Raw genomic sequence first — 26,527 nt, forward strand, 5'->3', positions numbered from 1 at the left:
CCTGTCCCTGGTTAGGTTCAACATCTCCATTACATTTTCTGCAGTGCACCAACAGTCAGTCTCACAATAACACGATAGCACTACCTTTGGGAAACGGCAAACTACCACGGCTTCTTAGCGCTACCCAGCCATTTCATGTTACTCTGGGGATTCTGAACAAGACTATGGCTCATCTTATATTCCAAGCCAAATGTCACATGTATTCAGTATGTTTTGTTGGTCGTACATGACTGCTTAATTGATTGGTTGGGAATCGGTTAGGAATCGCAGAGCATACTGTAATTGGCCAAGCTGCTATCTAATGAAACTAACCATTAATACATGTTCCTCTTTTTTATAGGTATGCAATTTCATAGGCTGCAATACAACAAATATATGTTTATATGCCTTCCATTATTCTTTAGATATGTCATCTCAAAGCTTAGAGCTCCATGCTTTTTATAGTTTCTTCAATTGGTGTTAAGCAGGAAATACTGTTTGCAGATGCCAGATTGTGTTTGTTGTTGTTGTTGCTGCACCGTTGCAGCATCTCTCTGCGGTGGATCCTGGCTCACTAGTCAAAGGATGGGGCGAGTGGGATAGTTTGGATGTCTTTATCAAAATGGCTGCAAGAGTGGATTGTCGGAAAGAGTTACACAGTAGATGGCATTGATCTATCAAGTGATCTCAATAACAGGCCTAAAAACCAGAAGAGGCTGCTGAAAACGTGTTACTGCATGTGAAATCTAATTCCCTCAGTTTAAGTCTCAAATCCTGAATGAACTCATGGGGTTATTTCTGATCTCGTTTTGCTCAGTCGAGGCACTTCAGTTGGTCAACCCTTCAATGCAGTGTGAGCTTGGTCGGTCGTCACTCACGCAATACGGGCTTGATTTGAGCTCCGAAGCCTGCAAAACTATGAACCCATTACAAAAACAACACTAAGTCGAGCACCAGGCTTAAGATAACACATACCTGGGGAAAGGAAAACAAAACCGAAAAGTAAATCAAAAAGTTTGAGGAATTATAAAACATAAACAGGTATTGTGGTTGTTGTAAGCCCCAAAACCGCCCCACTTCAATCCCTCCCACCCCCTCCTCCCTCCCACCTTCCCAGCCTGAGGTTAGTCACTCCGAAAGTCTTCCTCTATCTCTGGAAATCGCTTCTTCTCCAGGGTCCCTGTCAGGGGCCTGGAGCTGCTGCCTCCAGGGGACTCCAGGAAGTTCTTGGGCTCGTTGGTGTGGTAGCTGCCCTTGTACCGGTACAGATAGATGTAGATGCTGTACAGACCTATGAACAGCAATATCACGGCCGCGATGACGACAACTAGAGGGAGAAACACACACAGTCAAGTTGTGGTAAAAAAAACGGTGTGTAGCAAACAGCTGAAAATCCATTGTTCGTCACAGTAGGGTTCTATGACTCACGTTGGAATTGCCACTGTGAAAAGATATACCTGTATCTCGATGGATGACACAAATATCCCTTTCAATCAATATCATTATGACTCAGTTGGTTCTCTGCCAAACTAACTTAACTTCCCTTTAGAGACGAGGTATAATTTCTTATACAGCCATATATTGTTATGAGGGAGCCATCCATCTCAAATGATGTCTAATAACTGGAGGCCGGCAAGGGGACAGCAGGACCGGCCCAGACATCAGAAATCAAACTTACACATTCTGCGTTACCATAACACCCCTGCACAGATTTATCCAGTACATTAAGCTGAAGCATATATCTGTGATGAATAGTGGAGAGAGGAGCAGCTCTAAATATAGTTGATCCGGTGAGGATCTCAGACAGGGATAGAGTACAGACTACAGACTCTCTGAGCTGCTGTCTAGTCCTGGGCTTCCTTCGCCTCTCATATTCAGCAGACACAAGAAAATATCCTTCTTACATTCCAGCATTTGTTCTGGTACATGTCACATTTTTTGCTTTTATCGTGAGGACCTAAAGCCTATTCTGGAATCTGATGGTCTCAGATTTTAGGATTAGGGGATTTTAGGAAAATGAAAATGAGAATTTCAACTACTGCCGATCTGTGTCAGTAGGGGAGAGAGAGAGTGAGCAAAAGAGAAAGATAGCGAGAGAGAGAGAGGTAGCAAGAGGAAGAGAGGGAGAGAGAGAGACAGAGGTAGCAAGAGGGAGAGAGAGAGAGAGGTAGCAAGAGGAAGAGAGAGAGCGGGAGAGAGAGAGAGAGGTAGCAAGAGGAAGAGAGAGCGGGAGAGAGAGAGGTAGCAAGAGGAAGAGAGTGGGAGAGAGAGAGACAGAGGTAGCAAGAGGAAGAGAGAGAGTGGGAGAGAGAGAGAGGTAGCAAGAGGAAGAGAGAGAGTGGGAGAGAGAGAGACAGAGGTAGCAAGAGGAAGAGAGAGAGTGGGAGAGAGAGAGAGAGAGAGAGAGGTAGCAAGAGGAAGAGAGAGTGAGAGGAGGTTTAATCTGAATCTTGAGGTAAACTAAGGTCAGGACTCACAGATGGCAGACGATAGATGAACACTTATACTTGTAGATTTCACAAAAATCATCAAAGTATAGTTTCATGAGAAATGATTCACATTATTGTGAATCGTAAAGACTTACCTGTCAACCAAAACAGGCCTAGGTCATCGTGGATATAGATGTATTCTGAAATGAAAACATACATCAATTATGTTATTATGGGGAACTTATACTATCATCACTAGGTCATGATTGCTGATGGGATATGCAGTCCCATGTAAAGTAGATCTACTGATCGCTTCTGGGATATGTCGTCTCACCTATAGAAGTGAACCAGTGGTCCGCCTCCCAGGGGACATATCCATGGACAGGAGGGAAGGCCCCACAGTTAGACTCGGAGACGAAGCCCTGCACGGTGACCGGCGGTTCCGTCTCGTTCGGCCGGAAGAGGGTCTTAAGAGGGGCGTAGATGTTGTACCTCACCCCAGATATACAGCCCACCAGACCAGGACTGTTATGCCTCTGGATCTCATAGTCAATGTCACCCACCTCTGAGGGGGTTAGAGAGAGGGACAGAGGAGTTACAATGTGCACATCCACCTCAACTAATTCCCAAACTTACAGTGGGACAACTGATACCTTACTTCCATGGGTAACAGTTTATTTGGAAAGTCCATCTGTAGATGCTCTACAGACTATCAGTAACATTTCAACTATCTACTAACCCTAGTTCTAACCCTAATCCTTATCTTAACCCTAAACTTAACTCTAACCCTAACCTTAACTCTTACCCTAACCATTATTCGAACCCTAACCGTAACCATAACCTTAGCAAGCAGTTACTTATCAACATATTTGTTTGTTGATAGTATGACCATCTGTAGAGCACCTACAGATGGACTCTCCGGACTATCCAAATAAAGTGTGACCAAATCAATTCTCAAGAGGGAAGCAGAAATGTTTCAGCTGGGGGGGGTGAAATGTAATCTTACCCATCACTCTCCCCAGGAAGATGTTCTTGGGCGAGTCAAACCTTCCGTCCTCCACTAGGGTGATCTTCTCCACTATCGGCTCCATGTAGTCCACCTAGGAGTTACACACATCAACACAAACACATTGATATTCACACACAACCATAAACATGTCAACATGAACAAATAAGTCAAAGACTGAAAATACACAAATGCACACCACTTACAAACCAAGTAAAGTGGTACCAGACAATCCTGATTTGTGATTGACTTTTAAACTGTGGTGAAGGAGGTAGGTAGTGTTAACAGGTGTAGACATTGGGGTGGAGCATCAGCGCACCTGTGTCCTGATGGTCCTGTTGTGTCTGGTTATGTTGACGTAGTGGGGGTATCCATCTGCCAGATTCCTGAAGGACAACTGGTACTTGTGGGTAATCAACCCCAACCTATACCTCATGTCTAAGGTTCCTGTGGAGGGAAGGTGCAACAATACACTCCACAGTTCATAATGTAAGGCATTAAAACATATTTCCATGAACTATTGTGAGGAGTATGGCTTGCGGCTGCTTTGCGTGATGTATTGTCGTCCCTACCTTCTTGCCCTTTGTGCTGTTGTCTGTGCCCAATAATGTTTGTACCATGTTTTGTGCTGCTACCATGTTGTGCTGTTGTCATGTTGTGTTGCTACCGTGTTGTTGTCATGTTGTGCTGCTACCATGCTGTGTTGTCATGTGTTGCTGCCATGTTGTTGTCATGTTGTATTGCTACCATGCTGTGTTGTCATGTGTTTCTGCCATGTTGTTGTCATGTTGTATTGCTGCCATGCTGTGTTGTCATGTGTTGCTGCCATGTTGTTGTCATGTTGTTGCTACCATGCTGTGTTGGCATGTGTTGCTGCCTTGCTATGTTGTTGTCTTAGGTCTCTATGTAGTGTTGTGGTGTCTCTTGTCGTGATGTGTGTTTTGTCCTATATATATATATTTTTTAAATCCCAGCCCCTGTCCCCGCAGGAGGCCTTTAGCCTTTTGGTAGGCCGTCATTGTAAATAAGAATTTGTTGTTAACTGACTTGCCTAGTTAAAGAAAAAAAGTACAGTGATATATTTTTGTCCAAGTCCTATCTTGCTTTGTGTTTCCACTCAAATAAATTGGATAACTAAAGAACATACCACAGAAGGTTGGTGGCACCTTAATTGGGGAGGACAGGCTCGTGGTAATGGCTGGAGCGGAATCAGTGGAATGCCATTCCATTAGCAACCTTCCAGACATTATTATGAGCCGTCCTCCCCTCAGCAGCCTCCTGTGGAACATACAGTAATCCAACATCAATCAGTGACAGTAAAATCTTAATTGAAAAGCCAGTTCAATTCGAACCCTCTCTGCCTTGAATCTTAACCATAATAACCCATAATATTAAAGTGCTCCTCCCTGCTGAGCGTTCCTACCATCTTTCTTCAGGATGACAGCCATGTAGTCATGGACGAAAGAGCTGATGTAGAGCAGTACAGCCGGCGTCTGGAAGGTACTGAAGCTGAACTCTATCTCATCACTGGTGTCGTTGTAGCCCAGGCTGAAGTTGTGGTAGTGGGGGTCCAGCCAGTTAGCCCACCACTCCTCATTGGTCGTAGGCTTCTTTCTGATGTTGTAGCGCAACCACGAGCCTATCTCAAAGTAGGCCCCAATGTCTAAGGGGGTACAAACAGGATCAAGTTGAGCTAAATGCCTATTTCTATTATGACACTTTGTGGTTATCGCCAACACTGTCAAAATAAATCAAGGTTTTTGTTACTGTAACCCAGTGTGCTTAAGGCAGTCTTAGTGATTCTGGGGCTCCATGAAAAACCGAGGTAACCCAACCTGTGTAGAGCTCACCTTTGTGGCAGTAGAATCCGTCGAAGGCAGTGTTGCCGCAGTCACAGGTGTAGGCTGCGTAGCCCTCGATACACTGGGCGGCGTTCCGACACGGTATGGTCGCGTTCAGACACTGGCCCGTACAGTTCCGCCGTATACCCTGTTCCTCATTCGCTTTGCCTTCCAAGTCAAGGGTTACACCGTTCATTCGTAACCCTCGGAGACAGCCCAGGAATGGCCACAGCGTGCGATTGGCTGCGCCTGGATATATTGAGACACCGTCAGTTAATCATCACATTGTAAAGTTTAGCATTTTGGATTAAGAAGAATAAATAAGTGTTCGTTATAAGAACAACAAAAAACCATCTGTTTCCCGTGCTGTAGTGCTATTGACACTCATAGGAGTGGATTACATCCACCAATGGGAGAAGTCCAAAATCCTTGTGGACCACCACCCTGCCCTCCCCAGCCCCAGCCCCAGCCCCAGCAGCCAGGTGACCTACCCACGAGGAGAGGGTGGGAGAACTCCATGGTGACTAAGGTCTGGCCAGGGAAGCGTCTCACAGCCCATGGCTGGTAGTCCACTTTGATCCTGGCCAACTTGACGTTGAGCTCTGCCTGGACAAAATGCCACTCGTTGTCGTTTAGAGGCACCGGCGAGCGTAGCGTCACGTTGAGGATGCCGTCTCCCACCATGAATATGAAGACCAGGTTCTGGGTGGCTGGGAGAAGGATGAAGAAGAGACAAAACAGAATGAGGGATGAAATATATTATATAAATAAATACCTGGAAAATATTGATAATATCATTTCTAAACCTATAAGTTTCACTGCAACAAAACATTTCGAAAATTGTAATTCGGAAATGTTGTTTCCTGCCTCGGTCCTATGTGGCTCAGTCGGTAGAGCATGGCACTTACCGTGCTAAAGGTTGTGGGTTTGATTCCTGCTGGAGCCACCCATATGTAAATTGTATACACACATGACTGTAAGTCACTTTGGAGAAAAGTGTCTTCTAAATAGTGTATATTATATGAGTAATTTCCTGTGATTCACACTAGGTAATCTGTGGTAATTTACTGTTGAGCTCAATGCGTATGAAGTTACGGAGCCAGTCGTCCGAGTTCTCCAGGAAGACTCCGTGGGGGCGGTAGGTTTTAAAGTGGAAGGAGATGTCGACGGTGCTGCCTGGCCTGAAGGTGGGGAACTCGATGTAGGTGGGCTTGGTGAACGATATGGTATTCCAGATGCTCCCTGTGAGTACAAAGAGGCCATGAGATCCAAACCAGAACCTCGATAAACAATCATTTGACAAATTATATACCGCAGAATGGATTTACTACAACTCACTGTCGCCGTGGCAACGTAGGGGCCCGAGGCTGATGTGGGCCTTTGACCCCGTCCTGTTGGTGTCCCCCACCACCACCTTCCTCACTGGGAGGTGGTCCTTCCACATCAGATAGCCCTTGTCTGAGTACCTGCACAACAGGTTCCATTTGTACAGTAATGTATATCAATCTATGGAAACACTTTTCTAAAAGTTATAGAAAAGAGTCTTTCAAATCCTTTCTCGCTCACCACTGGCGGTAGTCAGCGTCACAGTTACAGTGAAACCTGGCGTCAGTGCAGGTCTGGTTTATAGCACAGCCACACTTCCCACTCTCAGGGAAAGCCCCGCCCCAGTACTCATGACTCTCGTTATTTCGACCAATCCAGAAACTGTACGGTCTCTCATCTGAATGACATGACGATAGAGCAAAGTAATATGATTATAATGATTTAATCATTGAAACGTTCTATGATATATACAAATAGGTACAGATTCAGGTGCTTTCAATAGCTACCTTTGCCCATAGGCCCTAACCACTCCTACTCACTGGCCGTGTTGTGGATGCGTGACTTGTAGCAGGAGTAGTCGATCCACTGTTCACAGTACATGGAGGTGTTGGCCAGTGCTGTGACATCGTCCCAGGAGGCATTCCAGTAGTTGACGTCTCCTATGTAAGGACGGTCCACCGTGCTACCGGTCACCTTGATGCCGTCGATACGGTCGTGCATCACTATCGTCCATGCCTTGTCGGCTTTGTCAACAGACAAGGAAGGGGTTGACATGAAAGGGTAAAAATGTATGATTGTGTAAGTGAGAGAGAGAGAGAGAGAGAACCAGCGAGAGACAACGTGAGAGAAAGCACATCTACTACTGAGGAATCTGTTTTTGTGCCATGCTGTGTCCAGAGATCTGATATTATCACAGACAGCTCTAACGCAGTAGACCCTGACTAATCTAAGGGATTTACATGGAACCTACAGTATTAGGTTTTGGTTAATTGGATTGGATGGAGAATACTCTGTCCCCACAACCAATTACTGATCTGGCCCCAAACTGGTTCTCCATTGTCCTTGTTGGAGTTCATTATTACATGATCAACATCCAACAGATGGACCTGCTGTCTCCTCTGCTGCTGCTGTTGCCTTTTCATTCCTCATGGAACATACAGTCAACATTCACCTCAACCTGAACACAGTTTAATATCAGGGTCTCTGCCTCAATACGTTCAATAACAGTCCATTTCTGAAAGGTACCGTAAGCACTGACTACCGTTATGTTCCATATGCACCATGGAGTCATGTTGGTCAGATGGTATAATATAATTGAATACTAGTACATTTTATGAATGTAGAAAATACATTTGAAAAGCCAGTTACTCACATTTCATCGTGCAGTACACCTCGAATGGTTTCAAGGGTCCGCTCAGGTCCGGGTCTATGGTATAATTCCCTGACCAGGATTTGCCAGTAAGTCTGTAGGCCTCACACGACTCTTTGTAGACCGCTGTTGGGGAAGAGAGAAGCAGAAGTAGTGTTTTAACTTACACCAGCAAGGTTTTAATGACGACATGGGTCCGTCTCACACTACCGCAGGATATAGGCCTCAACAAACTGGTTGTTACACTGGTGAGGTTACGACAACATGCTGTCATTAGTACTCACAAACAGCATTAGGCTCTCTCAGGAAATACTCACACATATGGCACACCTCCCCTTTGTAGCCTGTGTTCTCACACAGACATATGAAGTCATCCCAGGACTGGATGCATCTGCCCTCGTGTTCACAGGGGTTTGGAGTACATCTAGAGAGCATACCATGCAGGAGTGTGGGTAAAAGTGAAATGGGGCATGTACAGTGCATTCGGAAAGTATTCAGACCCCTTGACTTTTTCCACATTTTGTTACGTTACAGCCTTATTCTAAAATTGATTAAATGATTGTTTTCCCTCAACAATCTACACACAATACCCCATAATGACAAAGTGAAAACCATTTTTTTGACATTTTTGCAAATTTATTACAAATAAAAAACAGAAATACTATTCAGAAATAGTATTCAGACCATTTGCTATGAGACTCAAAATGAAGCTCTGGTGCATCCTGTTTCCATTGATCATCCTTGAGATGTTTCTATAACTTGATTGGAGTCCACCTGTGGTAAATTCAATTGACTGGACATGATTTGGAAAGGCACACACCTATCTATATAAGGTCCCACAGCTGACAGTGCATGTCAGTTCAAAAACCAAGCCATGAGGTCAAAGGAATTGTCCGTAGAGCTCAGAGACAGGATTGTGTCGAAGCACAGATCTGGGGAAGGGTACCAAAACATTTCTGCAGCACTGAAGGTCCCCAAGAACACAGTGGCCACCATCATTGGAACCACCAAAACCCTTCCTAGAGCTGGCCGCCCGGCCAAACTGAGCAATTGGGGGAGAAGGGCCTTAGTCAGGGAGATGACCAATAATCTGATGGTCATTCTGACAGAGCTCTAGAGTTCCTCTGTGGAGATGGGAGAACCTTCCAGAAGAACAACCATCTCTGCAGCACACCAACAATCAGGCCTTTATGGTAGAGTGGCCAGATGGAAGCCACTCCTCAGTAAAAGACACATGACAGCCCGCTAGGAAATTTGCCAAAAGGCACCTAAAGGAATCTCAGATCATGAGAAACAAGATTCTCTGGTCTGATGAAACCAAGATTGAACTCTTTGGCCTGAATGCCAAGAGTCACGTCTGGAGAAAACCTGGCACCATCCCTACGGTGAAGCATGGTGGTGGCAGCATCATGCTGTGGGGATGTGCAGTGACGCTCCCATTCCAACATGACAGAGCTTGAGAGGATCTGCAGAGAAGAATGGGAGAAACTCCCGAAATACAGGAGTGCCAAGCTTGTAGCGTCATACCCAAGAAGACTCAAGGCTGTAATCGCTGCCAAAGGTGCTTCAATAAAGTTGGGTCTGAATACTTATGTAAATGTGATATTTCATTTGATTTCTTTTTTGCTAAATATTACAAAAACCTGTTTTTGTTTTGCATTATGGGGTTTTGTGTGTAGATTGATGAGAAGAAAAAAAAATGTTATACATTTTTTGAATAATTCTGTAATATAACAAAATGTGGGAAATGTCAAGGGGTCTGAATACTTTCTGAATGCTCTGTACACTAAGTACACAAAACATCTCTTTCCATGACATAGACTGACCAGGTGAATCCATGTGAAAGCTATGATCCCTTATTGATGTCACTTGTTAAATACACGTCAATCAGTGTAGATGAAGGGGAGGAGACAGGTTATCAAATGATTTTTACGTCTTGAGACAATTGACATATATGGATTGTGTGTGCCATTCAGAGGTTGAATGGGAAAGATCAAATATTTAAGTGCCTTTGAACAGGGTATGGTAGTAGGTGCCAGGCGCACCGGTTTGTTTCAAGACCTGAAATGCTGTTGGGTTTTTCACTGTTTCCCGTGTGTATCAAGAATGGTCCACCACCCAAAGGACACCCAGCCAACTTGACACAACTGTGGGAAGCATTGGAGTCAACATGGGCCAGCATCCCTGTGGAACGCTTTCGACACCTTGTAGAGTTGAGGCTGTTTTGAGGGGGAAGTGGGCGGGGGATGTAACTCAATATTAGGAAGGGGTTCCTAATGTCTGGTATACCCAGTGTATTTTGTTCGTTATACGGTAACAAGAAAACATTATTTGGGTGGTGAGAGAGTATGAAAGGACATGAGAGGGTAGAGAGAGGATTAGGTCCCTCAATATCTTTCTCTCTCTCTCTCTCACACTTTTCTGTAGTCCTCTGGCAGGTTTTATTTACTGTATGAGGGAAGATTTAAGGGCTGTGGTCGGCTCTGATTGGGGTGGGCTTTGTCTGCAGCCCCTCAGCCCTTAGCGTCAACTGATAAATTACTGTACATGTCTTTCGTATAATTTACACATATTGGTCTCAATATTGATTCTCAGGGTCACTAAGGGTGTTTCCACACATCATTTTAATCTATAGTTCGAATCAGAGTTTGATTATTTGTTACATTGTATTTTTTCCATTGGGTCAGGTTGGTTTCACATTGGGGAAAAAAAGCTCACGTTAAATCCATCTATGATTATCATGAAGCATCACTTGTGTGCCCCAATGTTCGTATTACTTCCAACAACATGAGGGAGGAAACAGCGCAATAGCTGATCTAACTGTATTGTGAATAGCCTTTATTCAGTCGCCTGTAGGCCCGGTTTAGCCCCCGTCTCCCCTAATCTGCATCGGATGCACTCATAAATGTATTGCTACTGACAGAATGTTTCAGAGATACTGTATCAAGTTATGATGCTGTGTGCATTTCATCAAATACTCGCAGTCAAACAACCAATAATACTGCATAACTCCTAAATTGAACTCTGGTGTGTTTACCACCTTAGTTCGGATAGTTTGGTCTTGTGTGAATACTCTATCTGCACTAGGGAGAACACTAAACAATGCACCGTGGTTCGCTCAAAAAGAGTGGTCTCGGTCCGATTAAATTTGTACCACGGTGCGGTTGTTGCAGGTGAGAACGCAGTACAGACCAAACAGGAAAAAACCCAGTCGGGCAGTATTATTGGTTGTTTGACTGTGAGCATTTGATGAAACGCAACCAGCATCATACTAACTTGAGATATTTGAAACATTCTGTGAATACCAGTGCATTTATGAGCGCATTCGATGCAGATTATGGGAGACGGGGGCTATAATGGGGATATACAGTAGGCTACTGAATATAGACTATTCACGTTGTAGTTAGAGCGGCTATTGCGCTGTTTCCTGTTGTTGGAAGACCAAAGCGAAAATAATATGAAGATTGGGGCACACAAGTGATGCTTGATGATAATCATAGATTCATTTTTGTCCAATCAATAAATGGTTACATGGACACGTGGTTTTGTTTAGGAATTTTAGTTTGTTTGATATTTGGCAATGTGAAACCAGCCGAGCCAAATGAAAAGAATACAATGTAACAAAGTAACAAACTCTGATTCGAACTATACATCAAAAACTATGTGTGAAAACACTCTGAAACACCAGGAAAGCAGGAAGACTCGGAACCACCAAGGTTGACTGCTCCACATACATAGTCATGCTGATACCCTCGTGAAACAGAGAAGGCACAGAGAAAGTATCCTAAATCATAAAGCAGATGAATATGTAACATACTGATGTAAGCATGTGACAGGAATACAAACTAGTACACAATGGTTTTGAACACAATGGTCTTTGCACATGATTTTGGAGAGAAATTGGCGCTCCTCCCGAATCTTTTTCATATAAAAGGAGGGGAGAAGTGGAGGAGGAGAAAGGAGTGATTGTAGAAAACTGTGGACTGAAGTTTAGTGTTACATGTGATGGTCTTCCATTGACATTTTTCTAAAATGTTGATCTCGCAAACGTTTTGCAGTGAGAGAGGTAACATGTGGCGTGGCCATCAACATACTTTATACCGTAACATGGATCCTACTCTGATGTAAATAATCCTCCCTGTCCAGGCAGGTGCATTCAACTGAGCATAGCCCCTGTCATCAACCGGTAGTAAATCTCCTGGAGGTGTCTGAGTGTTATAAGTCCCACGTCTGCCATGGGGGCTGAGATGAGAGGCCTTCTCAGAATGATTAATCCCTATAGCAATGAGCCGTGACTCCTATAGCAATGAGCCTTGACTCTGTCTGTCACATTGGTCCATCAGGCATCAGGATGGAACATTCCAACACTATCTCTGTACTCCACTGATATTACAAGGCTGAATATAATGTTTAGAATGCATCCAATCAGTTTACCCATGGATTCATCATGGATACTGTATGTAACCTTTGCCCTTGTGCTACTACTGTCTAGCCCAGGCCTGGGCAAAGGCGGGCCGGGGGCGTGTGCAGCCCACGACCTGATTCAATACGGAAGAGCGGAATCATGCTCAGATAACGTAAAAAATTTGCGATAGTAAAGTTTTGAAAAACGTATTTGTTATTCAAATTAAAAGCCAATGAATATTCACCTTCTGTGTAATGATTTAGCTCCCACCGCTTGTGGGACATTTATTTTGAAGGCACGTATAAATAACGACTGCAAGAGGACAGACAGTGACTGACAGGCTGACACACACGTCACAGTTACAAATAGTAGCTAGCTAGAAATTGTGAAAAAATGAGTTTTTCAAAGATTTCAAAGAAAAGGAAAGTAGACAATGAATGTAGGGTGTTTCAGCAAGAGTGGACATCGAAATATGTATTTTTTGAGGTATCAGGGAAAGCTGTGTGCTTAGTGTGAAAAGAGAGCATCGCTGTTTTGAAAGACTACAACTTGTCCCGACACTTCCTGACGAAGCATGCAGAGAAATATAGGAATATGTCTTCTGACCAGAGGGCAAGTGCATCGAAAGAGTTGCTTTCTCAGTTGCAAAAGCAGCAAGGACTTGTCACAAAACTGCATTCAGCAAACGACAGAATTGCGAGAGCTAGCTATGTCCCACAAAATTGCTAAACATAGCAAGCCATTCACTGAGGGTGAATTCATTAAAGAATGTTTGACTCTGCAGCAATACTTTGCCCCGACAAGAAAGATCTGTTTGAAAATGTTTCCCTGTCAAGACGAACAGTGACACGGCGTGTTGAGAACATCGCAGAGAATATGAAAAGCAGTTGAAAGACAAGGTAAAGGATTTCAGCTATTTCTCCTTGGCCCTGGACAAGAGCAGTGATGCATGTGGCACGACGCAGTTGTTGATATTCTTACAAGGCATAAGCCCGGACTTTGAAATTATAGATGAGCTTGCTTCAGTGCAGTCAATGAAGAGCACAACCACAAGGAATGATTTATTGGAGGAGGTTAATAAGTGTGTGGCAAAGCTGGGACTGAGTTTTGAAAAGTTATCCAGTGTGACCACTGATGCCCAAACTTGACAGGAAAAAACATTGGCCTTTTGAAAAGGATACAAGATCAAGTAGCTGAGCTGAACCCAGATCAGAAGATGATTGCATTATTCATCTGGAGGTGCTCTGTAAATGTGCTCTGAAAATAAGCCATGTTGTGGATACAGTCATTAAAGTGGTAAACTTCATAAGAGCAAAATCTTTAAACCACAGGCAGTTTGTCGTACTGTTGACAGAGACAGAGTCAGGTCATGCAGATCTCCCCTACCACACAAACTTGAGATGAGTGAGTTTGGGGAAGGTGTTTAAAAGGGTGTGGGACTTGAAGTCAGAGATGGATTTCCCTCAACTGCAAGATAAAGAATGATTGGCTGATTTTGCCTTCACCGTGGACATCATGGCCCTCATGAATGAACTGAATTCCAAACTACAAGGGAAGGGCCTTTTTGCACATCAGATGTACAGCCTTGTCAAAGCCTTCAAGGGAAAATTACTCCTCCTGACCCGCCAAGTAGAAGCCAACAGTCTCACCCACCTTCTGACACTACTAGTCTGTTCCCTATCAGATGACCAGCAGGAGAAGTATATATCGCTGCTGCGTGCTTTGAACGGTGAGTTTTCTTGTCGTTTTGAGGATTTCAAAGTGTTGGAAAATGACATGCTGTTGGTTTCCTCTCCTTTCACCTTCAATGTGGATAACGCTCCCACTGACCTGCAAATTGAGCTTATCGATCTTCAGTCTGATGCAGTGATTGGAGAACTATTCAAAACAATGTCACTGACTGTCACGCCCTGACCTTAGAGCCTTCTTTATTCTCTATTTTGATAGGTCAGGGTGTGACTTGGGTGGGCATATCTAGGTTTCTATTTCTTTGTTGGCCTAGTATGGTTCCCAATCAGAGGCAGCTGTTTGTCGTTGTCTCTGATTGGGGATCATACTTAGGCAGCCCTTTTTCCCACCTGTGATTGTGGGATCTTGTTTGTGTGTAGTTCCTTTTCAGCACTGCATATTGCTTTACGTTCGTTTTTGTGTTTTGTTGTTTTTCCCTGTGTCATTTTTATTAAAAGTAAAATGTACGCCTACCACGCTGCACCTTGGTCAAGTTCTTCAGACGATCGTAACACTGACGAGGTTCTATACATCTCTTGATGAACAAAACTTTCCAAAGATTTGGAGTCATGCTCAGAAGATGTTTGTACTGTTTGGGTCAACCTATGTATGTGAACAGACATTTTCTGTGATGAAAAATAACAAGGCACAGATCATCTCTTACTGACTCTCAGCAATCCTGCGCATAGCGACGTCAAGCTATACCTGACTTCACTGCTCTAGTCAATGCCCTTCAGAGACTTCACTCCTCACACTGATTGAGTAGTTTAAATGTAATGTTGAGCTCTCTCTCTCTGTCTTGTATTTTTGTGCATAACCGTTAACAAGAGTTCTGTCCGTGGTGCTGAATGCAGTGTACTTTTCCCTCCTTGTAGTTCATTGCCTGTTTAAGAAAGAAAATACCCACCAAAAGGAGAACATGGATGTGGTTTATTTCTGTGCATGTTAAACAAGTAAAATAAGTAGCTTATCTGGGCGGGATTTACAGTAGATATATCTGTCAACACGGTCATACACATGATGTATAATCCGGTAATATGATTCTGGCGCGCGAAGGCAAAAATATATTCTAATGTGGCCCTCCATGAAAAATAAATGCCCAGGCTTGTCCTAGCCTGTTGCAAACAAACCATTTCACCATAGTATCTTAGTCTGTGCCCCTCTGCCAACCTCCTCCTCCGTATATATGTCTCTGATGCCCCCCTCCCTCTGCTCTGTTACTGATGCCCCCTACCTGTCAGTGATACCACAGGTGCCCAACAACAGTTCAGCGTAGCGTCCCCAGCGTCGCTGCAGGATGATGTCGATGTCCACCGGCTCGTTGTCGATAAAGATCTGCTGCATGCAGCCATGGAAGTGGTTCAGCTTGGTCTCACACTTCCTGATCGTGTTGTTAGTCTTCGGACACCCTGAGGATCAAAGCACAGAGGGAGGTGTGAAGATATGTTCCTATTGGGTTGTCATTTTGATAATGAGAACATCAAAATGGTGGCTAGCGGTTAAGAGCGTTGGGCCAGTAACGGAATGGTCACTGGTTCAAATCCCCAAGCTGACCAGGTGATAAATCTGCTGATGTGACCTTGAGCAAGGCACTTAACCCTAATTGCTCCTGTAAGTCGCTCTGGATAAGTGTCTGCTAAATGACAAAAAAAGTTAAAATATAAAAATATAAAACAAATGATGTAGATGAACAGTGTTCTGGTATATAAGAACAAAAGTAGTACACTATAAAGGGAATTGGGTGCCATTTGGGACGTACCCCAGTTCTGGTCAACAGCTCACTTCCAGTGGTTGCTATGGTAATGTATGTTGATGTTGGGAGCAGTAAAGTGAAGAGCCAGAACAGGTGTGGTGAACAGCTCACCTCCAGTGGTTGCTATGGTAATGTATGTTGATGTTGGGAACAGTAAAGTGAAGAGCCAGAACAGGTGTGGTGAACAGCTCACCTCCAGTGGTTGCTATGGTAATGTATGTTGATGTTGGGAACAGTAAAGTGAAGAGCCAGAACAGGTGTGGTGAACAGCTCACCTCCAGTGGTTGCTATGGTAATGTATGTTGATGTTGGGAGCAGTAAAGTGAAGAGCCAGAACAGGTGTGGTGAACAGCTCACCTCCAGTGGTTGCTATGGTAATGTATGTTGATGTTGGGAACAGTAAATTGAAGAGCCAGAACAGGTGTGGTGAACAGCCCACCTCCAGTGGTTGCTATGGTAATGTATGTTGATGTTGGGAACAGTAAAGTGAAGAGCCAGAACAGGTGTGGTGAACAGCTCACCTCCAGTGGTTGCTATGGTAATGTATGTTGATGTTGGGAGCAGTAAAGTGAAGAGCCAGAACAGGTGTGGTGAACAGCTCACCTCCAGTGGTTGCTATGGTAATGTATGTTGATGTTGGGAACAGTAAAGTGAAGAGCCAGAACAGGTGTGGTGAACAGCTCACCTCCAGTGGTTGCTATGGTAATGTATGTTGATGTTGGGAGCAGTAAAGTGAAGAGCCAGAACAGGTGTGGTGAACAGCTCAACTCCAGTGGTTGCTATGGTAATGTATGTTGATGTTGGGAGCAGTAAAGTGAAGAGCCAGAACAGGTGTGGTGAACAGCTCACCTCCAGTGGTTGCTATGGTAATGTATGTTGATGTTGGGAACAGTAAAGGGAAGAGCCAGAACAGGTGTGGTGAACAGCTCACCTCCAGTGGTTGCTATGGTAATGTATGTTGATGTTGGGAACAGTAAATTGAAGAGCCAGAACAGGTGTGAACAGCTCACCTCCAGTGGTTGCTATGGTAATGTATGTTGATGTTGGGAACAGTAAAGTGAAGAGCCAGAACAGGTGTGGTGAACAGCTCACCTCCAGTGGTTGCTATGGTAATGTATGTTGATGTTGGGAACAGTAAAGTGAAGAGCCAGAACAGGTGTGGTGAACAGCTCACCTCCAGTGGTTGCTATGGTAATGTATGTTGATGTTGGGAACAGTAAATTGAAGAGCCAGAACAGGTGTGAACAGCTCACCTCCAGTGGTTGCTATGGTAATGTATGTTGATGTTGGGAACAGTAAAGTGAAGAGCCAGAACAGGTGTGGTGAACAGCTCACCTCCAGTGGTTGCTATGGTAATGTATGTTGATGTTGGGAACAGTAAATTGAAGAGCCAGAACAGGTGTGAACAGCTCACCTCCAGTGGTTGCTATGGTAATGTATGTTGATGTTGGGAACAGTAAAGTGAAGAGCCAGAACAGGTGTGGTGAACAGCCCACCTCCAAAGAAGTAGCGGTCCCCTGTGCGGACAGTGAAGGGGTTGGTGATTTTCAGCGGAGAGCCCTCCTCCTCATCTATGGTGATGGACAGTAGGTTGTCTCTGGCTGCTACGTCTACCGTGTGCCAGAAACCGTCATTCAAACGGTAACCTGAAGAGAACACACAGAAACAATATTAAAACAGCTTTAGATGTAATGAATGAGCAATCACTATGAATGCAACATAATACAGTATTCATTTGCCAAAGCTGCATCTTCTACCTTCTCAACAAATGTTCTGCACATTATTTATAATTTATAGAAGGGTAAGAATTTATTAACGAGGCAGGGTGAGTTCAGTTCCATATTTTGGCTCACCTGCTGCGAACTGTAGTTTCTTCTTGCCTGGCTGAAAGAGTGTGACATTGACCTGTCCCTCACTCAGGCCCAGCTCCAAGGCTCCCAGCTCGTCAGCGAAGCGTGTGAACATCAGCAGGCCTGTGTAGTCCCAGGAACGGAACTTAAACTTCACAAACATCCGAGGCTTCCTGAAGAACCCAGGCACCTGCAGGTAGTTGTTGGGCCCGGCGAAGGTCATGGGTTTCCACAGGATGTCACGGCACGCGTAGTGCATTTTCTTCTGAGAAAAAAAGAACACGAGGTACGAGGAAGAGATAATTGCATTTACAACAAACTACGAAGAAAGATTAGCAACATCACTGTAGGTCACAGGTAAATCGTGTGTGTGTGTGTGTGTGTAGGTAAACGAGTAGGTGATGCAGAGGTGAAGTCTGATGAGAAGCTACACCTGCCGAGGGATGCGTATCTCAGGCTCCTGGTCCTGGGCCATGTTGATGACGTTGATCCCGTTGATGAAGACGTTCTCCAGGCAGCCACGGAAGTTAGGAACCTCTGGGAGGTGGGGCACATTGGGCTCAATCACTCCGCCCACATACATCTGGGAGAGTACCAGCAGAGGAATGAATTAGATAAATGTACCCTTATGATCAATGGAATATTATACTCAAAGTCACACATTTATTTGTAGTTTTTTTTTTTTTTACCTTTATTTAACTAGGCAGGTCAGTTAAGAACAAATTTCAATGACGGCCTAGGAACAGATCATGTGTATATCAACAAAGTACACCCTGAATGACTAGCAGGCGCCAGGTAAATAGTAGGCTGATCTCTGTTTACGACCATTGACCCCTTCAATGACCACTTCCTTCCTGTCCTTATGGACCACTGTCACAAGCCTGACTCCAAACTCTCCAGGCCCACTACCTTCTAATGTTCAACAACAAAAAACATGTCCAGACACACTTTAGCATCTAGTTCTACGACCAACCTGAGTGTCCAGGTCTATGTAGGTGAAATCTCCTTTGCTAATGGCCGTCTCAGTGTGGGCGTCCACTGTGAAGTTGACCTGTCGACCGTAGCGCTTGATGGTGACGTAGTGCCAGTGCTGGTCATCTAGTATGTTGCCAACGGTCATTGTGGTCCGACCGTCCACCTGGTTGACCGTACTGCTTCCTTTAATAGGAGAACGGAAATGAATGACGTAAGAATTTGATAGGATGATGGGAGTACTGCTGGGTAAAACTCATTCAATAATCAAGTTCGCTATAGTTCAAGCTATAGCTGTACTGTATGCCGTTTAGCAGATGCTTTCATCCAAAGCGACTTACAGTTACGCGTGTATACATTTTTCTATAAATGTTTCCTTTGGAGAAGGTGAAGCTGAAGTAATGGCTATACCAACCTGAGTTCTCCTCACAGATACAGAAGCCTAATGTCTACTTCAGCAGTAATGGAGGATTGACAGGGATATTCATGCCCTGTTTTTCATCCAGTAAAGAGAATTAAATCTAATCTAGGAAACTGAACCCCTAAGTCATATCCCAGCCTATCAGATTGTATAATCACCCCACAACATGAATATTTATGTTCCATTAAGCATTTCATTGTATCCTGTATCTTGTGTTTATGACAATAAACAGATTGAATTTCCTTTGACTTCCTTTTATTCGATTTGATCCTTCACAGACCAACAAGTCAGAGTGCTTCTTATCTGTCCTCCATCCATGGCATACAGCACTCTGACCTGTTTAGCGTCTCTGCCCAGCCGTACCCCACGCATTCCAGCTCCTACCTAGTCCGATGGTGAGGACGAGGCGTCCTTTCCTCAGCTCCAGGGTCAAGATGTCTCCCTGGACTCCCTCACTGTGTAGCAGCAGCCCGTCCTGCTCCAGGGTCTTAAAGTTCACGGCAAAATGGTCCTGCAGGGTCCGGAACCTCTTCCCTGGGAACATGTAGGCCACCGAGTCGTCCCCGTTCATCTGCATCACGTAGGAGTCTGGCCAAGAAAGAAGGGGAAGTGGTTAGATGTTAGAGGTTGAATGGCACATTTGTGATCCTATGAAGATTGAAATGGTTGAGAGGCTCAAAAGCGTTCCTGTGATACGGTGTAGATAGATGTTTGATAGATACTGTTTGACGTTGGTCTCATTGAGTTATGAGGGTTGACTCAATTGACTGTTGAGGTTAGTTACTGACTGTTAACTGTGTTAGTTGCATGACTGTTGAGTGTGCTATCTTGAGATTTCAGAAAAGACTCCTACAGCAAATTAGAGTTCCAATGATTCTGGAAGATGTCCTTACCGTAAGCACAGCCAAACACCTCCAGCCTGACGCCGATCTTGCCTCCGTTCTCTGTGTTCCACCCCAGGGGCAGGAGGCGGATGTGTTTGGCTGTGAAGGCGTAGTGGAACACATTCCTCTTCACCTGGTGGTAGTTCCAGTTCCCAGGCATCGTCTGTGCACAGCAGAGAGAGAGAGAGAGAGAAATAGAGATAGAGAGAGAAGAAGAACAGTTATTCATTTACTAATAAACAGATGAAAACAGATTAGTGTTGTCAGACTCTCTCACTGAGGGATAATGTGGTAATGTTGTTTCTACTTACTGTTACTCTGTGGTGAACATTTCTAAAATGAACATGAAATCAAACAACCCACTGGGAACACACTGGTTGAATCAACGTTGTTTCCATGTTATTTCAATACATTTCAATGAAATTACGTTGAAACAACGTGGAATAGACATTGATTTGAAGTCTGTGCCCAGTGTGAACAGACTGCCAAGGATTACATTTGAATGACTGTTTTTTGACCTGACAGACCCCAACCTAAATAGATAGTTCACTCAAATGTCATAATTTCATAACAGTCACTCCTAGCCTGTAGACAACTTTCAAGCTGATAACAAATAATAAATAATTTGAGTAAATTATCCCTTTAACCCCCCCCCCTCCCCTACCGAGTTCCCTCCTTTCATAACGTAGGGTGTCCAGGCATCAGGGCGGTCACCATAGAGGAGGGTATACTTGGTGACCCAGTCATAGGAATTGAAGGTGCCCTGAGTGGCGATGGCCTGGATGCGGTACTTCCTCTTCAGATCAATCTGCAGCCAGGGCTGACTGTCCCGGGGGGACGGGGACCAGCCACTGCTTCCTGGAAGAGGAACGCAACACACACACACACACGTCATCAACCAGAACTCACACTCTGACTTCATTACACACAAAACATACACATAGATATTGGCAATATTCACACACTAGCCATGCACACACACAGAAACCCACAGACACACACACACAGTTCTCATCACACAGAACACACACATACTGTCGATAATAGGCAATATACACAACATAAATCCTCCAATCACATACACAACACCAAATAGTCTACATGAAGACATAAAACAACAAATTAATCAATGAAGTAGTTAAGAAAACTAACCATACAATTTGGCAAAGTTGGCCGAGTACAAAAAGTTATATCTGGAAGAGGCCAAGAAGGAGTTGGCATAGAGCGAAGATACCAAGGGATCAACACACTCATCTAGAACAAAAGATGAGAGAGAAGAGGTGGTTAAACACAGAGATTACAGTAATACTCAGACTACACAATACATCATTCTCCAAAACCGTTCAAATCACATGATAACATCAGGGATTTCAGCTGAACAGAACCCAACATGTCGAGTGGTGCCTCTCACACAGATAAGGGACAGACGTTGGATTGCAACTAATTAGGCTCTGCATAATCTGTCCTGTAGCTGGGCACAAGCTATGAACATCCAAAAAGTCTGATTGCATTCAGAGGCAGGAAAACAAAAGCACAGACGAATTAGGCCTCTCTGTGGTGTGCAGTAATAACCCTTCCAGAATATGACCTCCCATCTGCACAGTGCATGGTGCAGTCATCTGTACTGCTACAGTATAACATGGCTCCTTAAGAACAGGTGGAGCTATACTGATGAATCTAACCATCAATCCTCCCAGATAAAGATCCAGAGACCTAACTAATGTCTTTATTTCAGCAGTAATGGATGGGGGATTGAGTCAGGCATGAAATCAGAAGCCAGTAAGTATTTTTCCACTGTGCCTGTGAGATGAATGATCGTTATCAAGAAGAGAACCTCCACCCGTCCCCTTTTTATTGAGCTAAAGAAATAAATGGAATATGCAGAGGGCTTTCAGCTTTGCAAACACATTTGGAAATGAACAGTGCGAGTGTGTGTGTGTGTGTGTGTGTGTGTGTGCGTGCGTGCGTGTGTGATCACATACATCTGTTTTCCATGAACTACTATGCAGTTAATGAACGGCGCTACTGACTGAGGCCTTGTCTGTCTCTCGGGGAGATAGCTAGTGTTATTCTACGGGTGCCTAGTGGACAGATAGCAGCAAAATAAATCAGAGGCCTTCCCTCATCGTCTCATCAACCGTCTGTCTCATCCGCCGTCCCCCCTCCTCGATAAATACCCTCAGCAATTAGGAATCACTATAATTCTGCCTAATCTTGTCACTGGCACAGATAAACCCACTATGTCCTCGCCACGGTCACTAGAAAACACTGCCTTATCTTCTGCAATGTCATAACATGTCTGTTACTCCTCCGCCCAGCTCAGAGTCATGTAGATGGGTAGAAAAGGAATAGATAGAGGGACAGTTGGACAAACCGACTGAGAACATGGAGAGAGAAAAAAAGACAAAGGGGGGAAAGAAAGAGAAACCCAAATCTCACAGTACAAAACCTGGGGAGGCTAAAACCATGCCCCCCCCAACCCGCATGTCTTGGAGTAATCCTCTCTGTGCCACGGTTGTTGTTTAAAACTAGTTTCACCATTGTAGCTTCTATTAATACAGCATTCTCTGAGGTCAAACCGATGAGGGAGGGAGACAGGGAGCGACAGAGAGAGGTCGAAACCAAGGGAGACGTTTGCAGAATTAGTATTCAGCCTGCGGAGGGAGGGAGGGAGGGAGTAGACTCATCTATTAGAACACCTCTTGAAGAGGGAGAAAATAAATGGAGACAGGAGCGTCGGAGCGGAAGAGCTCAAACAGGAACAACTATCAGGGGATAACCTCAGCTGAAGAATTAAACCTTATCTCTGTACTCTACATACTACCCCACTGTACTCTCCATACTACCCCACAGTACTCTCCATACTACCCCACTGTACTCTCCATACTACCCCACTGTACTCTCCATACTACCCCACTGTACTCTCCATACTACCCCACTGTACTCTCCATACTACCCCACTGTACTCTCCATACTACCCCACTGTACTCTACATACTACCCCACTGTACTCTCCATACTACCCCACTGTACTCTACATACTACCCCACTGTACTCTCCATACTACCCCACAGTACTCTCCATACTACCCCACTGTACTCTCCATACTACCCCACAGTACTCTCTATACTACCCCACTGTACTCTCCATACTACCCCACTGTACTCTCCATACTACCCCACTGTACTCTACATACTACCCCACTGTACTCTCCATACTACCCCACTGTACTCTCCATACTACCCCACTGTACTCTCCATACTACCCCACAGTACTCTCCATACTACCCCACTGTACTCTCCATACTACCCCACTGTACTCTCCATACTACCCCACTGTACTCTCCATACTACCCCACAGTACTCTCCATACTACCCCACTGTACTCTCCATACTACCCCACTGTACTCTCCATACTACCCCACAGTACTCTCCATACTACCCCACTGTACTCTCCATACTACCCCACTGTACTCTCCATACTACCCCACTGTACTCTCCATACTACCCCACAGTATATGAGACAGCATCATTGAACTGGTCAGGAAGAGAGGTCCTTGTTACAACAGTACACTATGCCACTCAGTTACAACAGTACACTATGCCACTCAGTTACAACAGTACACTATGCCACTCAGTTACAACAGTACACTATGCCACTCAGTTACAACAGTACACTATGCCACTCAGTTACAACAGTACACTATGCCACTCAGTTACAACAGTACACTATGCCACTCAGTTACAACAGTACACTATGCCACTCAGTTACAACAGTACACTATGCCACTCAGTTACAACAGTACACTATGCCACTCAGTTACAACAGTACACTATGCCACTCAGTTACAACAGTACACTATGCCACTCAGTTACAACAGTACACTATGCCACTCACTCTGAGCCTAAACACCTTCCATTTCATTTCCCACCGTCAAAACAGCTCAATCTGTCACGGGACCGTGAATGCTGTCATCCAAGGACAAGTCCATTCAGGTGGAAAGAAATCAGCTGAGCCAGAGACATGTGCTGCCTTTGACCTTGAGTGTTATAGTATACGGTCTCTGTCTGGGTATCTGAGTCTGGACTGGGTGACCTTTCTGGCCATGTCCCCTGATCCTCTCCTGCAGACGTTACAGAATGAGAACTCACTGTTAATGAAGTATGTCATGAAGTACAATACTCTGCTGCCTATAGTTTGTTAGTCAAGTCAACAACAAAGCCTATAACTAACCCTACACTAATAGAAGTTCACGTTTACTTCCAGTTTAAGGTACATAACTTCCAGTTTAAGGTACATAGATTTTTGTTAATTTCTGTGGCGAGCAGTGTAGAGAATTGTAGAGGGTGGAGAAGAACTACAGGTAGTAAAGGACCCCCTTGTGGCCCCCCTAAATGTGGAGTATGAAATAATTTTTACATAACAAATTTTTGCTATCATTCTTTTTTTACATCCGTTAGACAGTGGCAACGATGATGATTATGAACATGGTCTTTTGCCTGCTAATGCCTGCAATGCAGTGAAGAAAACGATATGACAACAATAACGTCTAATGTAACTGGCCCCTCTAACAGTACAACTGGCCCCAGCTTGGCCCCCCCAGTTGAAATGGTCTAGAACCGCCACTGAGTAAAGACATAGAGAAAGCAGAGAGCCAATAGGAATGCTGTAGGTTAACCCAGGCCTTGCCACTCAACGCCCACCCCCTACTGAAAAGATGCTCTTCTCTCTTCCTCTCCATCCGACTCCAAACCTCCCTCCACCCTCTTCTCTCTCCTCACATCACCTATCCCTCCATCTCACTCAGCATGCCTCTTCTCTCTCTCTCTCTCTTCTCTCTCTCTCTCTCTCTCTCTCTCCTGAGCCAAAATCATGAGGGAGCGCCTTACCTAACACCTTCCCTCTCTCTTCCTCTCATTTTATCTCAAATACCTCTCGAGTGGGTGTCGCTGTGTCGCAGTTACTAAAGGATGTACCCAGAGCTTATCCAGAACATTCCACCCCCCGCTCTCTCTTCCTCTTCTTCTCTCTCCCTCTCACTTTCTTTCTCTCTCTCTTCCTCCTCTCTCTCTCTCCCTCTCCATCTCTTTCACTCTCACCCCCTCTCTCGATCATGCTACTTCTCTCTCTCACCCTCTCTCTCCCTTTCTCCTACCGCCCTCTCTCGAACTCCCTCTATCTCTCTCTCCTTCTCTCTCTTTCTCTCTCCACCCTCTCTTCCTCTCATAAATTGTATTTAAGGGCTTTATTGGCATGGGAAACATATGTTAAAATTGCCAAAGTAAGTGAAGTAGATAATAAACAAAAGTGAAATAAACAATACAAATTAACAGTAAACATTACACTCACAAAAGTTCAAAAATAATAAAGACATTTCAAATGTCATATTATGTGCAAATAGTTCAAGTACAAAAGGGAAAATAAATAAATGTAAAAATGGGTTGTATTTACAATGGTGTTTGTTCTTCACTGGTTGCCCTTTTCTTGTGGCAACAGGTCACAAATCTTTCTGCTGTGATGGCACACTGTGGTATTTCACCCAATAGATGTAGGAGTTTATCAAAATTGGGTTTGTTTTTTCGAATTCTTTGAGGGTCTGTGTAATCTGAGGGAAATACGTGTCACTAATATGGTCATACGTTTGGCAGGTTAGTAAGTGCATCTCAGTTTCCACCTCATTTTGTGGGCAGTGTGCACAAAGCCTGTCTTTTCTTGAGATCCAAGTCTGTCTACAGCCGCCTTTCTCAATAGCAAGGCTATGCTCACTGAGTCTGTACATAGTCTCTCTCTCTCTCTCTCTCTCTCTCTCTCTCTCTCTCTCTCTCTCTCTCTCTCTCTCTCTCTCTCTCTCTCTCTCTCTCTCTCTCTCTCTCTCTCTCTCTCTCTCTCTCTCTCTCTCTCTCTCTCTCTCTCTCTCTCTCTCTCTCTCTCTCTCTCTCTCTCTCTCTCTCTCTCTCTCTCTCTCTCTCTCTCTCTCTCTCTCTCTCTCTCTCTCTCTCTCTCTCCACCAGCACCAGGGGTTCTCTCAATCCATCTATCATTAAGGGCTTGGCTCAGTTCGCTATAAGTGTGAAGAGCTGCTGCCGGCTTATCAGAGATGCTGACGCATCAGTCTAGTGTTACTGTGGGATGGAGAGGCTGCAAGGGGCTGTCTGGGCTGACACATCACAACTGCTGTGCATATTGAAACAGCCTCCTCACACATCATGCAGTGGCCCATGATAAATGACGTACAGTGTGATGAATATCTCTTCTTTTTCATGTATGGTTAGGAGCCAAGAATCCTAATGTTAAATGCCAGAATTGTTTTGTATTGGGGTTGTGTGGCACACAGAGTGGAAGGCAGGTTGGTGCGTGTTAGAGTGCAGACTGAATTATTCATAGCCAAAGTCAGGCCTCACAGTGGGGAGTGTCTGCCTGGCGACACGGACGACAGAGGGAAAGTTTTTTAAAAAAGAAGCTAAATGTGAAAGACATCAAAGCCCCAAAAGATCTCATATACAGGACCATCGTCCCACAGCATCCTGCATCTGTCTAAGAATAGAACAGAACAAGGTTTCCACAC

General features: G+C 44.5%; 1 protein-coding gene across 2 annotated transcripts in view; it reads right to left on the bottom strand.

The window, feature by feature from the left end:
- Window positions 1–1,096: 1,096 nt before the first annotated feature.
- LOC115171133 (contactin-associated protein 1-like) overlaps window positions 1,097–26,527 on the bottom strand; it is a 28,553-nt gene continuing 3,122 nt past the window's right edge. Inside the window, exons 2-24 of one of the 2 annotated variants that reach the window (XM_029727665.1) lie at window positions 21,116–21,217; window positions 20,628–20,821; window positions 19,973–20,126; window positions 19,464–19,667; window positions 18,660–18,844; window positions 18,120–18,269; window positions 17,690–17,948; window positions 17,333–17,482; window positions 15,318–15,492; window positions 8,268–8,374; window positions 7,954–8,076; window positions 7,121–7,324; window positions 6,822–6,978; window positions 6,594–6,721; window positions 6,324–6,497; window positions 5,747–5,965; window positions 5,265–5,504; window positions 4,838–5,077; window positions 3,734–3,861; window positions 3,415–3,508; window positions 2,743–2,973; window positions 2,564–2,608; window positions 1,097–1,306 (exon numbers count right to left, since the gene is read on the bottom strand). In XM_029727665.1, coding sequence (XP_029583525.1) covers window positions 1,104–1,306; window positions 2,564–2,608; window positions 2,743–2,973; window positions 3,415–3,508; window positions 3,734–3,861; window positions 4,838–5,077; window positions 5,265–5,504; window positions 5,747–5,965; window positions 6,324–6,497; window positions 6,594–6,721; window positions 6,822–6,978; window positions 7,121–7,324; window positions 7,954–8,076; window positions 8,268–8,374; window positions 15,318–15,492; window positions 17,333–17,482; window positions 17,690–17,948; window positions 18,120–18,269; window positions 18,660–18,844; window positions 19,464–19,667; window positions 19,973–20,126; window positions 20,628–20,821; window positions 21,116–21,217 — 3,866 coding nt within the window. In that variant the 3' untranslated portion in view covers window positions 1,097–1,103. Of the gene's footprint in view, window positions 1,307–2,563; window positions 2,609–2,742; window positions 2,974–3,414; window positions 3,509–3,733; window positions 3,862–4,837; window positions 5,078–5,264; window positions 5,505–5,746; window positions 5,966–6,323; window positions 6,498–6,593; window positions 6,722–6,821; window positions 6,979–7,120; window positions 7,325–7,953; window positions 8,077–8,267; window positions 8,375–15,317; window positions 15,493–17,332; window positions 17,483–17,689; window positions 17,952–18,119; window positions 18,270–18,659; window positions 18,845–19,463; window positions 19,668–19,972; window positions 20,127–20,627; window positions 20,822–21,115; window positions 21,218–26,527 lie in introns of both variants that reach the window. The other variant, XM_029727664.1, reaches the window with a different exon arrangement.

The sequence above is a fragment of the Salmo trutta genome, chromosome 32 (genome assembly GCF_901001165.1).
Source record: "Salmo trutta chromosome 32, fSalTru1.1, whole genome shotgun sequence".
Taxonomy (NCBI): Eukaryota; Metazoa; Chordata; class Actinopteri; order Salmoniformes; family Salmonidae; genus Salmo; species Salmo trutta.